We start from the raw sequence: 18,640 nt of genomic DNA on the forward strand, positions 1-18,640 counted from the left end.
CAAGTAGAGACTGTTCAGTAGAGATCGCTGACAGCTTGTATTTGATGTCCTAAGAACAGCCAGGTTAGTAACACTCAGCACATGGACACTGAGCTTCAGAAGAGCAGAGCAAGTGAAATGAGGTTATTCAGAAAGGCCCTAGAGTTGAAAGAGAGGCAACTTCCATGAAGGGCCCACAGTCTCTCATGATTACAAATGACAAATAGCCTTCCGCAGCCAGTCTAGAAAACCATAGACTAGCGAACCTTACATGTATGCTATACATGTATGCTATATATCATTAGAAGTTAAGATTGTTAGAACATTCATGCCTCCTCACCCCTGGCCGGTGTCTTAACGGCTCTAGATGTTTCTGAATCTTTATCTATAGTAAGTCTTCATTTATTATTTCTCAAAAAAAAAAAACCAGTTCATTTTCACTCCTCTGATCTGGATGATCTATGAAAAGTATTTGTTTGTTAAAGATTTTGACGATACAGTATCACTGTTTGATAGAACTTATTTTTAGTCCACCAGTGCTTTAGCAACAGTCTATAAAAATAACCAGCTCTCACTGTTATCATCATGGACAAAGCTCTACGTGAATTTGTTCTGGAGATGCGTGAATGTTTACAGAGCCTGAATAAACCATGTGATCTTGGTTTAACATTTAATACTGCCTGCTTAAAAAGTTAGTTAAAAGAGTATTTCAAGTTTTAAAATCAAATATAAACAACTCCAAAAATATATATAGTTTTAAATATTAAAATATCTAGAGTGACTTTCTTTCTTGTTCCTTAGTAGTTTTGTGTTGTCACTCTCTACAATGTTATTACTTACTTATTTGTTATTTCCTCATAGAAATACTCAGTGGTGAGAAATTATTATTTCACGTTTCTCCTCAGTAGATTAACAAGTTAAAAAGATAAAACTGGAATGGAATTGCTTCTCAGAAATTCTGGTGTTCATGAGCTGAAAGCCATTTAACCTTTTCAGAAGAATACTGAGATATGATGGTACCCAGTGCAGCTGAGCTGCTTGGAAAGCCATGTTTTTTTACAGGGATGATAGTGCATTTCCTAGGTAGAGCTGTGTCAGTTGTAAGGTTAGCAGAAACTACAAACTGGGTGAGGTGAGTAACTAGCAGGTGATGCAGTGTTACAAAATCCCTTTTCTGTAACAGAGTAACAGTGTGTGAATTTTCACTTAGACCCCAAGAAGTGGGTTTGAAACAAGTCATTCAAATGCTGAATAAATTTGAAGAATTCAGGGAAATCCCTACACTCTTGTGATCTACTGTGGGATCGGTGGGGACTCAGATTCTGTAGTTTGTATTCGGTGGCCAGTAAGAATGGCAAGCAGGCTTTTTGAAACACATTTTTATATAGGCACATGTATTTATTAATGGTTCTGTGCTTGTGCAGAGCTTTGGTTTGAGGGGACTGAGGAACACTTAGATTGTAGGCAGTACAAAATGATTTAATGGAAATACCTTACTAATTCTTCCTTTCCATTAGGGATGTGTTAAAAAGCACAGATTGCAGAACAGAAGTGCTCACTGATAGCATCTACCCACTGTAAAAAGCCATCAGTTTTTTATTTTACCCTTCGATTTTTAGTTACTGACTTGCAGGAGGATGTTCCCCAATACTGTGTGAAAGACTAGCTAATTTAAGGGCTTTTGATGAGGGATTCTATCAAAAGACTTTTAAAAAGCAAAGTACATTATATCAACTAAGTCATGCTTGTCTGCATGCTGGCTGACTCTTGACAGAACTCAATAGATTGTGTCATGACATCCCTCTGCAAGAGCCACATCAACTCTCCCTCTGTATGTCCTGTTTATTGGCGTGTCTTTTTATGTTCTCCTCCATTGTAATATCTACCAATTTGCTTTCTATGGAAGTAAGACTTGCTGGTCTGTAGCTCTAGGATCGCCCAGAAGTTCTTTGTAAAGTTTCTTTTTATATTGGTGCTGCCTTTACCTAAGCAATTGGTTTTATGCAGTTCAGCAATTTTGCACTGTGAGCCTTTTTAGATAGGAATTCCATGATTAGGCAGTAAAATTGTCCTTACTACTAGAAATATTTTTTTGAATAGCAAAAGATGATAGTAAAAAAAAAAAAAAAAAAAAACCCTTTCTGAAGGAAAGGCTCTTAAAGAGCTGGGCATTTGTTTTGCTCTGCTGTCTGTTTTGAAATATCTCATCGTTTTCAGTGTTGGCTTGTAAATTTGTAATCCTCATATGGGACTTGATATAACTGAGATTCCACTTCATATTCACCACTAGTGGAAATGAAATGTCAGGGCTTATTGAATGTTTCACGACCTTTTTCCTTTGTGTAAACTACATATGACTCTTTATATTAAAATTATTCAAAATTGTTGTGTGTTTGTAGACAATACTGGACTTTTCCTCTCCATTGTGGGTGACAAAGCCTTCCTCCTCTCAAATTAGTACTCCACAGCAGAAAGAGCACCTGTTAACCAGTGAAGAGATAAAGTTTTGCTATCTCCGAATAGTAACTAGGGCATATTGTATTGCGTGCTGTGCAGTTCTCTGGATTGTCAAAGATCCAGCAGTGTCTGAGTTTTGCTGATGTATTTTGGGCATACTTCCAGAGTAATCTGTGCCTGTTGTCATGTTTTTCTAAAACATGAAGTGTGTGTGATGTAACTTAATAGTTAGGACGCAGTCTGACTATGTTGAAAGGCTTCTTCACCCTCCAGGAATGGGGAGCTATTGAGCAGTCTGTACAGCAGCGTTTATTGCATCTGTTTAAACTTCCAGAGATGGAAGTTAGTGGACCAGAAAGAAAGCACATACACCAGTACTGCCTTGTAGATTCCAACTAGGCCAGTTAGCTTAGAGATAGGGCCATGCTACAAGACATTCCACCATGTTCTTAGGACTGCCTTGGTATTTTTACAACCAATCCATTGTTGAGCTATTGGGAACAGTCAATCCAGGTAGAAACTGTCCAGGTAGCATAAGCTTGTATCCTGAGCTCATCACTGTCTATCTGCTCTGTTAAATGTGAGCCTAAACATTACTATTTCCTCCATTTTTCAGATGTTAAAACATGTTCCAAAGCATCCCTTTAACACCTTCATTTGAGAGGGAACTGTGAAACTCTGGTCTTGTGCTCCTGAGTCTGCCTGGAATCTGGAAAAGAGTTGTTGAACCTTGTTGCTTTCAGTGCTTTTTTTTCCCTCCTACTGACTAGCTCCAGGTTAATGTTGTGTTTTTTTTGTATAGCTCTCTGGGGTGCCTGACTATCCCATGTGTGGTGTATACAGCCCAGAACTTACATGCATCTCCAGGTGCCTTACCCTGAAAGCTTTATATCACTTGGGAGGCAGTGCCTGCGAGCTAGGTTTTGCAGTGCCTAATTTAGAGATGCATAAATCCTGTATTAGATAAGGCTTTCTTTATGGAGTATGTCCAGCACTAGTCTGCATTTGGTAGTAAAGCATTTGGAATTGGATTGCTTCCCAAGACTTCATCTTCTAGGAGAAAGTTTTAGTTAGACTATTGGGCTGTAACTACACGGTGTAACAAGAATGTAGAGCCAAAGTTAGCAAAGATTTTGGCAGCATAGCTTTTCCTAATTCAAGTAAATTTCCTTATTTATTTTTTCCCATTTTTGTTTTTAGTGTACACTTTTTAAAATACTCTTCATACTTCTGTAGTGTGTTGTTCCATGCATCGTTGTTGTTACAGTAGGGACTTAATTCTGAAAGAGATGGGGACAGTGACTTGGAAAATTGACATTCATATATACTTTATTCATATTCTAATCAGAATCCCTGATTAATTTGCACAGTCTTGAAAGGTTAGACTGGGAAAAGTGCATTTCTAACGATTTAGGTTATGGTGATGTAATTACTTTCTGATAAGTTGGAAACTATCTGTTCTTCAGAATGGTCATGGCAGAAGAAAAGCCTGACTAAGCACCAGTAAATATCGAGGGGAAAGAGGGAATTAAAAAATAATAATCATAGCCACTTAATAGTTTCACCAACAAAAATTATACTCGTAAAAAAAATTACTTTGGCTGTTGCTAGATACATCTGTAACTCAAAATAGCTCCTCGAATGCCACTTGACATTCTGTGGGTGCATTTTCCTCTCCAGGCTGCATGTTGCTCTCCTGAAATGGTGTTTGTCTCCTCTTATGCACTGGCCAAAGCTGACCACAGCAACAGCAGTAAATTAAACATTGTAAGACTGTGCGAGCTCTAACATTAAGCCTGCAGGGATGTTACTCAGTTACCTTGGAAAACTTCACAGAGTCAGCACACCCTGGTATTTAGTTAGTTCAGGACGAAAAGCTTTATTTTGCTTTTTAAACTGAAGCTATTCTTGCATGTTCAGTTTATACATACTTTATTTATCTGTCCAGTAGTGCAGAATCATATTCTGAATGGAACAATGTATGTAATTTGAAAGGGGAAAGAAGTTTGTATTAAATTGAAAAAGAAGCTGATGTTTGATTTTATTTATTTTTTTTATTATTTTAATGTTTAGGTTTATTCTTAGTATCAAACAGTTATTTGGATGTATGGACATGCTGCATCTCAAGTGAAGTTCAGCAGCATGAGGCCATATCTAGGGCCTAATCATAATAGCAGGCTGTAATGCTGTCCTGTAGGAAAATAGGGGAGACTAAGCCTTCTACGTATGTCCCTTTATTCTGTGAGAAGGGATCCTTCTCTTCTTGTAGGACAGGAAATAAATGTGAAGGAGGGGCTGCTCTTTTTTTAGTGTTTAACAGAATCAGGTAATCTGTGCTTGCTAAATAGATGCAAAGATGATCTCCTCAGCCCTGGAGAACAGGAGCAATAGTACAGGTTTTTGTCCTTCCCAGGACTGCTTAGCTCATAGCTCTTTGCACAGCCCCTTACTTGTGATGTTCAGCAGCAGCTTAATCTTTAAATAAAAGAAAGGAGCGTAGTTGCATACAAACACTTACTGCTGGGAGATCCTGGAGACTGCCTGAAGCATCCAGCTATCATAGCAGTGAAGGTATCCATGGAAGGGAGACTCAGAATATAAATACTCCTACCTGATGTTGTATTTTTAAAATAACAGCTAGTTTTGCTACTGACCTTCAAGGCTAAGCTTCTGTATCATGGAAAGGACTTAAAAAGGATATTAAACTCACACCAGATATCCTTGCTTCAGAGGTTAAGATATCCTGTGCTGCTTTTTGTTCACGTAATAAAAATTCTCCTTATTCTAAGTATTCCTCTAATAGAGGCAAGTGACCAGCTAGAGTTGGCTTGTGATTGTAGCATGACGCTTCAGGAATTCTCACTTCTTTCTGATTTCAATGGAAGTAAATTAACTAGCCCTAGAGGCATGGTTACTGAAGACCTGCTGGTCTTCCTGAACAATGTTAAGCAGAACTATTTTATACACCTTGAATTAAAACACCTGTAAGCTTGGCTTAAAAAGTCACAGCAATACCTTCTAACAAAAAAAAAAAAAAAAAAACAGCTCCAGGTTTTTGAGAAGGAAAGAAACCCTCCATTCAACAGATCTTTCATGCTGTAAATCTTAAATCAGTAAGATACTCTTCTCTCAAATGCTGACAAAAATTATATGTATACATTGTCTACCTAGCTGTGTGTGTGTGTCTGTACAAAATAAAAGAAGAACCCCATCTGTTTTGCCACTGAATTTGACAGTAAGCCACAATGATCATGAAATCCATTTAGGTTTTGGTTTTGTTCTTTCTGCAAAGGTTTGAATAACACTGGCAATACTCTCCTGTGGCAGAACTTCATCCAGAATTGTTGCTTAAGAGATTACAACACTATGCTTAGATTTATTTACAAACTTAAATATTTGTTCCCTAAACCTAGAGCTGCATGTTCCCTGAGCACTGTTTGGTGAGTTGCCTGATTGGCTATCCTGAGGGTATTCTAGAGCACGTTAGAAACAGTCAGAGCTGTGTTTGTGAAAAGTGGTCGTTGGCTACTCTAAAACAGAATTGATCTGCAGTTTATCCATTATGTTTGCAGGTAATAGGTTGTGCCTGTGTTTTAAACTGTGGTGTTAGATTTATCCTGTATTTAGCAATCCTGAAAACTTGTGTGTGTGTAATCTAACACTGATGTGACCATACAAAACATGTAGAGACCGGACCTGTCAAGAAGTCAGTAGTAATAGTATTTGGAGCCCAAATTCTGTCAGCTGTTTCGAAGATACTTTAGGGCTTTCCTGCAGTGATCTGAAAAAAATAAAATGCTTTGCTAATTCCATTTGCTTCTGTAAAATATGTCACTAACTTTTATTTCATTTTGTGCTGAATGAATGTCAAGCTAGACATCTTAAATCAGAATGCCTTCTCATGGAAGATCAAACTCCTGATTTTATTGTGAAACTTTTGTGATCAATAAAGCTAGATTACCTCTTCTTGTAACTATTAACATTTCTGTAGAAAAGGTACGTTAAACTTGTCTTATTTTTCTACGGTTTTACAACTACTGTGACAATGACAAAAAAAATCTCAGACAAGGACTGCAGTGCTGGACCATCTTTGATACTGATGTTTGGGAAATGGAGCTGTGGATTAGTCCAGGCATGAACCAGTATCCTCTCATGATTTAACACGTGCATGTCACCCTCAGCAGTCCTAAGAGGGGGCTGAGCTGCCCTAGGGTAGCTTTGTCTCCTACTCCTTCCATTCTCACCTTGTGCGCGTGCCTCTGCACGAGCTTGTGCTTTTGCTGATTAGTACAGGTATGTCTCTCTAGATTGAGAGATGTCCTGCTTGAGCTCCGATTCTATAGTGTTAACATTTTTAAAGTCTGTTGTTCAGCACAGTTTCTTGATTATCCAATTTCACACTCCTGCTTATATCATCAGTTCATCCTGGCTGCTGACCTTGACTTGAGATGCAGCATGTCCGTACATCCAAATAACAGTCACTACTTCAAAGCTGAGAAGTGCTGGAGAGAGCTATCTTGTTAACAGTTGGTATTCCCAACCTGGCATCTTGACCAGAAGAAATTGTGTCTCTATTAAGCCTGGATATTAAACTTTTTTTTTCCCTTCTGCCACCACTGTGATACGGAAGTTCTAAAGAAGTAAGCTACCTACTTCTGGGGTTTCTTTGTGTCAAAATTTTATCAGTATTTCATGTTTTCCCCCATCCTCAAACTTCTTTAAATCCTTTGAATTTTGATTAGAGCAGCCTGTATTTGCACTCTTCATGCTGCTAGCTCTACTCAGTAAGTTGCAATGTTCCCCTTAAAAAGGGAGTGCTGACTGAATAAATATTTCGTGGATAGTCTGACCTATTATTGATATAAATGACTAGATTTCTGTTGATTTTGGTACTTGCTGGATCTTATCCCATGTGCAGTGCCAACTTGAAGCTCATCTACTGTGCCCTGGTATTTTTCATGCTACCATGGATGCAGGTGAATGTTTGGCCTGGGTGGGAAGGATTTTTGAACAAGAAGGTTTGAACATACTCCTTGCATTTCACTGCAATCTGTAAAAATTGGGTTAGAGCTAAGATTGCATCACAGAGTTGACGCTTCAGCCATGCTGCATTATGCAAACAAATAAAACAGATGAAAAAGCACTATTACAGAAAATACTTGAACCTGCTGTGACCTTTGTAGATTACGCAGTACAGACTGGCTCGAGTCATATCAGCTGAGGAGGCTGATAGTGTTCAACATCCAAAATCAAGAATCAGCAAAGTTGTTTCTGACTTCAGAGGGAATGGCTTCTCAAGACAGTAGGAACATCACAAAGGGAAATGCTTTCCTGGCATTTTAATATGAACCAGTAAAGCAACTCAAAACCGAGGGATTGTTTGTTGACTGATTAATCTTTCTCAAAAGCAATCTATGACGGTTTAATAAAAGACATCAAAATGCTTCAACAGTCATAGAAAACACAGGCAGTTTGGTTCATGACCTAGGGTTTTTTTTTGTTTTTGTTGTCATGTCGTGCCCCCCCCCCCCCCCCAAAAAAAAAAAGCGCTACATTTCAAAATTCTCTCTGTTTATCCTGTGGACTTTTTACGCATCTCTCGACTGTACAAATGAAGCACAAGATTTGCATGGGGCAGCGGTACCAACCTTGGCCAACAATCATCTCCCTGATCATTAGAAAGTTATATAGTGTAGCCTTGCTTAAAATGCTCATATAAATATTTTAATAATCAGACTTACATGAATGTCAACGTAAATAATAACTCTAGAAACAGTGCCTTTCTGGATTTTGTTGCCCTGCACAGCTTGTCTGTGGGATGAATTGTCTGAATTGAGTAACTGGCAGTTGTGTCTTTATTTCTGGTAATCAGTTGTACAAATACAGTGTGTTTAATGTTCGCTGTACTGAAGTATAAAATGTTTTATCTGCTAGCGTACTGTAGAGTGTAATTTTAAGGAACTATCGTAAGTCATCAAGAGATATGTATCTGTGCAGCTTTCCAAACCTGTGAGATAATCTTCCTTTAGAAACAAATAGCCCTCATCTAAACATGTCAATTAACTAGTCTCCTGAAATCTCAGATACTAAATATGGTTCTTTCATGGGTTATACTTTCAAAATCATTTGTACTGAGATAATTTGCAGTTGAACAGGCAATTTGTCATATATAGTATCCAGTGTAACATTGCATAGAGCAGCTCTCTGTGTAAGCTGGTAAAGTTCTTCAAAAGTATATAGAGAAACTGGTGGCAAATTCCTCATCTTGCGGGGAAGAGGAGGAAGGGATTGTGATGGAGATACTGATGTAATTGAAAATTGCACTCCTGGTACGAGTTTTCGTGTTCCTCTTGGATGTAGCCAGATTTGCAAATTGTGTGGGTCTCATTTCAATACACGTTCCTGTTGTTTTAGTGCTGGGGTGTTAAATGCATTAAAATGATGATGGAGTCAAACTCTGGGCAAAAATATTACTCCTAATGCAGATTCATCAGGTACTAATAGGGTGTATGTTGTGGGGGGCTAGGAGTGCGCGTTGGCATTTGCCTTACATTACGCATTTTGCCTTACATTGTATGTGGAGATTGGACTTGCAGCACAGCTACGAAAGGTTTTCTTGTAGCTCAGTCTATGTATGTGAGTCTGGCAATGAAAACAGATGGTGTATATTTTTCAGTTTGTTCTGTGATAAATAGCTAGTTCTCTTCACTGTTTGCATATGCCACTTTTTCATTCTCCAGACTGTCTTCTGATTTTCTCTTCAGAATGCTTTTCCAGAGATGTGCCATGATGAACTTGAGCTTCAGCGCAGTCCTTGTTCCTACACTTACAATTCCCAGCTGTGGCCCTGATCCTGCAATATGAATACAGTGATACTCTGCAGGCATCACAGGGAACCCTCAGGAGTGGGTCAGGTCTTCGTTTTTATAGCAAGCAATAGTAATTCAGCTCTCTGAGACTTTAAAGCACAGGTTATAGTCCCTTTGGAAGTTTTAATGGATGTATTTCATCTTGGAGCGGTGCCACCAATGCCTATCTATTGCTCTGTGATACAGATCTGACTCCAGAGAGATGTCCTGGCTGAAATATTTCCAAAATAAATCTTGCTATCCCAGCTATATTTGGACTAATAGTGAGGTAAGTTATAGTTTATCAGATCAGCTTTCAGGGCTTGCACTATAGTGGGGCCCTGAGGCTTCAGAGAAGGGAAAGTTTATGCAGGTCTTCCACAGTATTTCCCATCTCTTCTGCCCAGTTCCCTTTAACATAAAACCATACTGTTCTGCCTCCCAGTGCAGCTGATTCTTTCTGCCTCTCCAGTCCTTCAGCTTACATAAAAGGAATTTATTTTACAAGGTCAGATTTATGCTACTGAGTAGTAGTTTTAGTCATTGGTTTTGATAAATATTTATAATTTGATAGTGCTGGAAAGCTGACAATCAATTCCTACATGTCCAGTTTTTGAGGACTGTCTCTGTTCTCAGTCAGGAGATCCAAATAGGTAAATTGGGGAAAGCATTTTGAGGAGATAAGGGAGTAGGAGAGGTGCAAGAGCAAAACACACAAATACAGTAAATGTTCAAATAGGTATGGTAGATACCTAAATTGATTCATTTATTATTTGTAGAAATTTACAGGAGGAGAGAAGGAAAATGCTGACAGTTTATAGTTGGAGAAGCAAAAGAAAAAGGAGTACTGCATTGGTTTCAAAAAAAAAAAGGGAATCTGAGATTTTTTGATTTGCTTCATCCCCTCCTTCTGTGAAAGTTTGCCACTGACTTCCATGGGACCGTAAACAGATCTCTTTATCTTCTAGTGTACAGTGACATCTACAGAGAGTGAAGTACAGGCTGTGGAGCGTAGAAAGCAGGGCTTTCCCATTTAGCACCATTTCTTTTGGACTGTGGATAGCAACAGTTTTCGTTTTATGTATTCATTAGTGTAGACTTTCTAATCTTTTTTTTTGCTTTTTAAATGCTTGTACATTATTTATCTTTGTAAATTCCTATAAGATCTAGGTATTAACAAGTTTTTTGACTCCAATGGAAATTATTTTGACAGTTGGAAACGTAATAGCAGTTTACACACCCAAACAGAAATGAATTTGTTGTAACAACTGTGTTGTGAAGAAGTGGGTTTGGATGATTTCAGTCTGGGTCTTTATTCAGAAGTTACCATATAAATTGCTTTATTATTAGATATGTTCATTAGTGGTGTAATGGTTTAAATTATTTTAAGAAAATACTGAACAGTAAACGAACGTTTCACGTTAAGAAATCAAAAAACAGGGCTTTTTTTCAAGATTTTTCTGTTAGACAAAATCCTTCAGTCTGTTGCATGCATTTCTTGGTTAGGCTTAACTTCATTGATTTTGTTTTTTTTGTTTTGTTTTAAAGTTTTTGCAAGTTTATTAGAAACTAAAAATAGCCAGCCTCTGCAGTATGATTTTATTGATATTTTATCTTTCATTTCTCTACATAAGATTGGAATACCGTTTTTGTAAAACATGACAGCATATTTTAACTTCATGCACTGCGAATAGTCTCAGTGACTTCAAGCAGACCATTTGATGCAGAAAGTTAAACATACATGCAGATTTTAGTAACCCTGAGGCTACTAGGGCTTTAAAACCATGTTACAAAAAGACTTTGTAATAAGTAAATTTTTTAATGAAGCTAAAGGGAGACGAAAGATAAAAATTTCCACTCCAGAAATGGAAAGACAAGGGAAAAAATAATATTTTTATTTCTGCTGTCATTAAAAAGGTAATTTATTAAGTACGTATAAGAATGTTGATACCTAGGCTCTGAACTTTATGGCATTTATTTTTATGATTTTTCTTATTCATGCTTTATAGGTAAAGATCTTAATTTTAATAAGGTATTTCAAAATATGATCACTTGAGGATAATTTTTCTTTGCTCTTGAATAGCATTAAATGTATTAGAACAGGGTTTTAAATCACTAAAAAATGTGTATAAATGCATCGGGTGTTGTGTAAGGTGTCTTTTTTTCCCTGCCTGTTCAGATACTATATTATTAATGGCAAGCCAGATCCAGGCCTCATTAAATTAATACAGCAGAATGATAATCAGAAAATTGCCAAGTAATGAACAAAACCCAGAAGTTCTAAAACTTAAGTTACTGTGGCTAGTGAGCAGGTTTTATAGCCAAGGCTCTTGTGTCTGAAAAATGACCCTGATAGTTTTCCAGCTGGCATTATGTGTTAATATGCGTTAAACTCAATTTTCGTAGAAGAAAGAATATGAAGCAATGTGTTACCTCAGTGGAGCGGGAGGGATCACTTAAAACCCACATAGTAAAATCTACTCGTATGTACAAAGATCTTGGCAAAAAACATCCAATCCTTTGGAGAAATAAATAAGTAAAATAATTGTCTGTGTAAAATATAAGCAAACAATAAAATACATGTAAGCAGTGAATGCTAGAAGGACATGTATGATTCTCTAGGTATACAAAGACTCCAATTTTTTATTTAAAATTTTATGTTCCAATAAAAGATAAAAATGTATAATAGATTAAATATGTCCATTCTATAAGAGACAATAATTTTAAATTAGTGAATATGCTAGTGGAAAAGTTTTAGCATTCAAGAGTTGTCAGCGTTCTTCCTCTTGTAGAGATCTATCATGGGGCCCAACTCTGGATTTATTTTCTTACTCTTACAGTCAGAGATTTTTAGTTAGGGTTGAAGGGAGTAAGAAAAAAAAAAGAAAAAATAAAAACCACGTTTGTTTATGCTCCATAGAGTTTCACAAATAATTGAACAAACTTCCATTTGTGCAGTTGTTTCAAGTATGACTTTTCTAACATAAATTACAGTTACAGGAGTCTTTCAGTTGCTGCACAGTTATTACTGCAAGAGGCATCTGGAAAATGTCTTCCATTAGCTGTGGTTTTTGGCAGAGGCTATAAGCAAGCATGGTCAGTGTAATTAAGCTGACAAGTGTTTGAGATACTGTATTTGTTTACTGTATGTTCTTTCCTTCAGTAAATATCAGTATTTCTGCTAAATCTTCTACTCTAGCTGGTGACCCTGACAGCATTAAACCTTAGTATAGCATGTAACACAGCAGCATTAGGGGGAAGGGCATTTAATTGAAAATATTAGAAGCTTTCTTAGTAGCTACCTGTTTGGGATAGCTGCATGCGATCGGTGAGTATCAACAAATTTCTTTGAGAAAAGCTCAATCTGATAGAGAAGGCGAAATACCTAACCCCAGCAGATTTCTCCCTTGTGAGCTATAAAAATCCTTTCCTGAAGAAAGTCAGCCTAGAGCCCTGAACTTCTGATGCTTTCAAAGTTTTGTAGGCTCTTTGTGTGGATGCTTTATTTCTTTTTGATAAATACCAAAATAGGGAGCTTGCGAGCTTGAAAATTAAGTTCTTTAGGGGACCTACAAGGTTGAGCCACCTGTATTGGACAATTTAGATAAATGCTGAACAATAATTTCTTGGTCAGGTGAAATCTAACAAGTGTTAAGGCTGAGCAGCAGCTTTCTAGCTCACTTTATTTGGTTTCAAGTTTGCAGTGCTTTTTATAACTTCATGTACCTCTTCATTTAGACACCTCTTTATGTTGTAAACCATGGTGAGACTGGACCAATCCGATGTAACAGGTGCAAAGCTTACATGTGTCCCTTCATGCAGTTTATTGAAGGTGGAAGAAGGTATCAGTGTGGATTTTGCAATTGTGTAAATGATGGTAAGTGATATTTCTCTGATCCGTGATTCATACAAATTGCATAAAACTAAAAAGGAACTGTATCCCTGAAATGATTTTCTTGACTAGCTGACTTGAAAATAGTTTAGTGAGATGCAGTAGCAAGGGCTATTTCACAAATTAAAACAACAAAAAAAATACTACCTAGTAAAAATACTTAAAACACTTCTTCAGTCCAATTTTTAAAAATAAGTATAAGAAAAAATAATGCTAAACTGTGAAGTCCAAGTCCAGTCTGTTATGGTCAAAAGTTTATTTTAAAATATTATGTCAACGTAGGATAAAAAGCTGCTTGTATTGCTAACCAAAAGCAACTTTTGTGTAGATAAATTGATTTCTTAAAGAAATCTAAATGTTCAGCAAAGAATTATTTAGAACCATGTTAGACTAGTCCTGGCCATGACTGTGGATGCAGTGGTTAAATAGCCTATTAATCTTCCTGTGACAATCGTTGGTTTTCACAGAAGATACCATGCCATATTTGTTCAAGTGTGCTGCATGTGACTCATAACTGTTCTTGTGCTCTTGGCTGTATCCCAGATCTTTGCCAGAAGTAGCCTTTCTAGACATTTGTATCAAGTTGGATTTCCTCAGCTGGATCACAGTGGTATAGTGCTTTCCCTAATACAGAAATCTTTTCAACTCTGAAACGTGAACCTTGACAGGCTCATTACAACTTCTTTTCTGCCTGAGGCTCAGATGTTTGTGCAAGCATAGCAGATAGCAAATTTCCTAGTTTGTTCGCAATTTAAACTCTCATAAAGAGAAATTGGAATGCGTTATGAACATTTTAAGAAAGACATTTCAGTTGCAGTATCATTTACGATCATGCTTTGTATTAGTAGTGTCTTTTATCCAAATTGGAAAGCACTTAAAAACATTAATGAGACCTTAAAATGCCCCAAAAACTAGGTAGATATTCTGCATCCCCTGCTTTTAACAGGCAGAAATGTAAAAAATAACATTCTAAATGTGGATTGATTGAGGGAGAAAAGAGCTAAAATCCAGAGGTGACTCTTCCCAGTGTGACTAGGCATTAGACTAGCTGCCTGTAAATTGGTGGTGGCAAAACAACTTGGTTTCTTAATGCTTGCTTTGGAGTTCTACATCCTTTATCTGCAGCTACAGAAGGTTCACGATGTGAAGGACTGAAGGCAGCTTATTGTACAGTAGGCCAGGTTTGTGAACGTTGCAGAGCTATTTCCAGTGAATGGTAATGTTGCATAAAGCAGCACAGCCTTTAGGAAAAGTGCTGTTTTTAACTCCGGTGATGTGAATTAAGCTTTGAGTAGATGGTATCTTTCTAACAAAATAGCCATCATTTACTCTGTAGCCTGAGGATAGCAGACTCCTGCCTGTGGAAATAACCTGGGTCAGTTTTACCTACTCAAGCTTGACAGGGTAGAGATAGGAGAAAATTGACATTCATGGGGGAATATGCCGTATTCTCCAAATACAAGAGAAGCTGACATTACCAGAATGTTGTGAGGTTTGTTTGTTTTCTTAAATCAGTGTGAAGAAAAAAACATTATAACCTGGCTACGTGTTCGCACACCTCCTTGATCAATAACAGAGGAGCCTGTGTTACCACATGGTAACTACTGAAGGAGTTGTTGGGTTGTTCCTCTCCACACTGTAAACATTTTTTTTCCTGCTCTTATATTGGTTTTTAGTCCCGCCGTTCTTCTTTCAACATCTGGACCACATTGGCCGACGGGTAGACCATTATGAAAGACCTGAGCTATCTCTGGGATCATATGAATATGTTGCTACTTTGGATTATTGCCGAGTGAGTATTTCCAATATGTAAAATTATTTATGATTTTATGTCAACACAAACAAAATTCTTTAAATACCTACATTGGAGTAAATGCACTTATAAGCCAAATATCAGAGTCCAAGAACATTTTAGAAAATGTACAGATGTGGAGGATTTAAGCTCACAATAATGTTTTGCTCTTTTGTGCCGGATGGAGACTAGCAACTAACAATAATAAATAGTGTCTCAAAGTCATGGATCACAAGTCTTCAGCTGAGGTTCTGGTTTGGTCCTTGGAAGCTTTTAGAGGATGTTCAGAGGTTATAGTTCAAATTCTGATGCAGTGTTGCTTTTTAGCTGCATGACTTACGAATTTTGCAGACAGACATGCACCTGAATTGCCTTCTCAGCTTTTCAAACCTTAGCATGGGAATTTGAATCCTGTCTTGGCATGAGTAGTTTTAGTGTTCTGACCAGTAAGTTAAAATGGAATGGGTTCTCTCTCCTAATAATATATTAGTTAAGAACTTGGTCCAAAGTCTGCTCAAGCCACGGGAAGTATTTGTAGTTGATTTTATTAGATAACTTTATTTTGTACTTCCCAAAGCATAAATTATTTAAGCTTTTCAAACTTTTTTACAAAATTTTTCAAAATTCCCAGCGTGACCTCATCTGCCAACAGCACGGACATATTTTTTGTTTCTTTCTGAAATTGGGTGGAATTTTCTTTCCATCAGTGGAATGTGGATATGATAAAATTAGGCAAGGAGGTTCGATCCAAGAAAGCCTTGAAGTAGGTACAAGTAACTTCCTCAGACCATCAGATTATTGCTGGTACAAAGAAATGAACAAGTTGTTTTAATTCTGGTCTCTCACAGGGGTACTGCTTCCAAGTCCAGTGAAATTCCTGAGACTGCCTTTAGAGATTCCATTGACATCTGCATTAAACCCCAGGACAGAACTCAGTGGCTGTAATGGGGCATTATAGAAATAGCGTGGGATCCTTGGTGTACATCCATCAAATTCGGTTCAGCTTTGCTGCTTTCTGCAGCTAAGCTTTTGAAATGTGTATACTGAATAGCTCCATGCCATTTTCACAGTTCTTCTGTGTAACCCTGTGTTCGTCATCACAGTCTTGCTTTCAGTGCAGTGAATTTGCCAAACAGTTTAAATGAGGGAGCTTCCGTGATAAGCCATCCAGCATGGTTTGTCTTCTTGTTGCAAAGACCTGTTCCACAGACTCAGCAGAATGTTACAAAAAATAAATCTCTGATAAAATCAGCACTCACACTGGCAATGTTAAGTCACTGAATTTTAGAGAAGTTAACATTATTTTATAATTATTTTCTCATTTTGCTCCAAGTTAGAAAAGTTTAGTTCTTTTATAAATCAGCTTAAGACCAGAACTGAAAAGCCATTTCCTTTTGTGCTTATCAAATGACAAGGATGAACAGCTACAAAAAATGTTAACAAATAACAGCTGGTTTGCATTATTGTGCTCCTGCTAAGCGGATGTGGCAAGAGCACAAGTTCTCATTTCTGCCATATATTTGTCAGAAATTAGGCAGGAATTCTTTATAAATAGTGATGTGCTATGACAGTTTAGAAAGTAGTGTTTGATACGTTTTTTGAAACTAGAATCCAAATACAAAAAAACAGAACAGGTTTTAAAAATACTGTCTGGTTTTAGTTGACAAGAGTTAATCTTGATTTACATGATTCAAATGAAGTGAGATCAAGGGTATAATGTTCAATTTTATGTGTTCTGAGGATATGACTATGGATAAGTCATAATTCAAGGATTAGATGATTTTTTCTTAAATGGAGTTTTCTGCAGTTTATTTGTAATGAGTATAATTTGGTAAGTGGTCAGAAGTCTTTATATGAAGGCAGTGAAATAGCATATATAACTATAATGGAAAAGTTGTCCTGAATTTGACACCAAGTAATGACCACTACTCATCTTAATGAGAATTAGAAAAACTGAACTTAGGCGTACGGCTAGGCCCGTGATGATTACTGTTGCTATGTGCACTCTATATGATCTTCCTGGGTACATCCGTAAGCATTACATTGCTTTGTTTATAAACAAAAATAAAACAATCATCATCTTGTTAGTTACAGAAGCTTGGTCAGTAGTGTATATTACAATATGTATGCTACTTACATGTCTCTTATGTACGACTGCGGCTAAGAAGCTGTGCCAAAAGGAATCCATACCAGTCTGAGTCACTGCTCTGTATGTAGCAGTTGCATACATTGAGCATTACACTCTAGTGCTTTAATTATGTTACAGAAGATCAGCTTATTCCTCAAAGTACAGTTTTCTTATCTGTACAGAGTGTACTGGGGCATGAGAAAGCAAGACAGAGAGGATGCAGATGAACACTCCGTGCTGCTAGGGACTGCATTATTTTAAATCTGGTTCAGTACCTAAGTCACATTTTCTGTTTCCAGATTGGTTAGAAATTGCTTAACAGTTTTTAGAGGCAAATGTTAACAAAAACTGAATTTAAGCATTTCTGTTAACAAAATGGTATTGCGTAAGCATATACAGAATACAGAAGCAAATTTGTTTAAACACTTGAATTCCAATAGAAAATGCTAGTGTTTCATCTTATCTAATAACCTGTTATCCTTTACTTATTTTATTCTATTAGGATCTATTTTCCAGTAGTACAGTTTTATTCCAAGGATGGTGCTTACCCAGTACATGCCATCTTTCTGTAATAATTACTCTTTCTAATTCATAGCATTTTTCAAATGACTAAACACAGTATTTAGATTGCCTTATGGTACCTTTTGTAAATCTTTTTGACATAACAGGACACTGTCTAATTTTCCCTGTGAATATTTTTTTCTGTAGAATAACAAGCCTCCAAATCCACCAGCTTATATCTTCATGATTGATGTATCGTACCGGAATATAAACAGTGGCCTAGTTAAACTCATATGTGAGGAACTGAAGACTCTGCTAGATAAGCTTCCAAGGTAAAGAAACGTGCATGTGTTTTGCTTAATGTACCATACTACAGTTTTCAAGAAGCTATGCATGTTGAGAGGTAAAACCAAGAAAGTACAAAAAATGACAGAATTTACAATGCAGGCATTTTTGAGGTGATAGTGACTAAATGGTAATTTTAAAATTGCTGGCAGTTTTTGAAAAACTTAGATTGATATCTGGGTTTACTATATGAACAGAAGGAACGTGTTGTACTGACTGAACATGTACAATTCTTTCTTCTCTTTTCCTGTACTGAACTCTAGTGGTGTTATCAGATAAGTCCCAGCTTGTAGTTTTAACTTTACTTGCTGTAGTTCTGTTTACTGCAGTGCTGCTGTTCTCGTTAGATTAAGCAGAGAAATACCACAAACCAGAATCTCAAGAAAGTAAAGTCTCTAAAGCCAGTGCTGGTGGGTTGTATCTTTAGCTCTTTTTTGTTAATCAGCGGAACTCTTAGCTTGCTTTGTTGTGAGATTTTTCTGCCCTGGTATGTATCTGAGAGGGGAGCAGATCTTGTAGGCAACTGACATTCTGTTAAATATGGCATGTTTGCTATGTCAGTGTTAAATGTGTAGTAGTACTATTACTACTCATCTGTATTAATCACAGTACATTACTTTAGTGTAGTTTTGTGTAGTTTTTAGTATATGTTTAGTGCAGTTTTCATTATCATTTAAATAATGCCGACAGTTAAATGG

General features: G+C 37.0%; 1 protein-coding gene across 4 annotated transcripts in view; it reads left to right on the forward strand.

Annotated features, from left to right (window-relative positions):
* Positions 1 to 18,640, forward strand: part of LOC310898754 (protein transport protein Sec24D-like) — a 52,352-nt gene that overhangs the window by 18,903 nt on the left and 14,809 nt on the right. For all 4 annotated transcript variants that reach the window (XM_083834182.1, XM_083834184.1, XM_083834185.1 and 1 more), the window contains exons 9-11: positions 13,023 to 13,161; positions 14,853 to 14,968; positions 17,805 to 17,929. In XM_083834182.1, coding sequence (XP_083690308.1) covers positions 13,023 to 13,161; positions 14,853 to 14,968; positions 17,805 to 17,929 — 380 coding nt within the window. The remainder of the gene's footprint in view (positions 1 to 13,022; positions 13,162 to 14,852; positions 14,969 to 17,804; positions 17,930 to 18,640) is intronic.

Source organism: Anser anser, assembly GCF_964211835.1.
Source record: "Anser anser genome assembly, chromosome: 4".
In the NCBI taxonomy this organism is placed as follows: Eukaryota; Metazoa; Chordata; class Aves; order Anseriformes; family Anatidae; genus Anser; species Anser anser.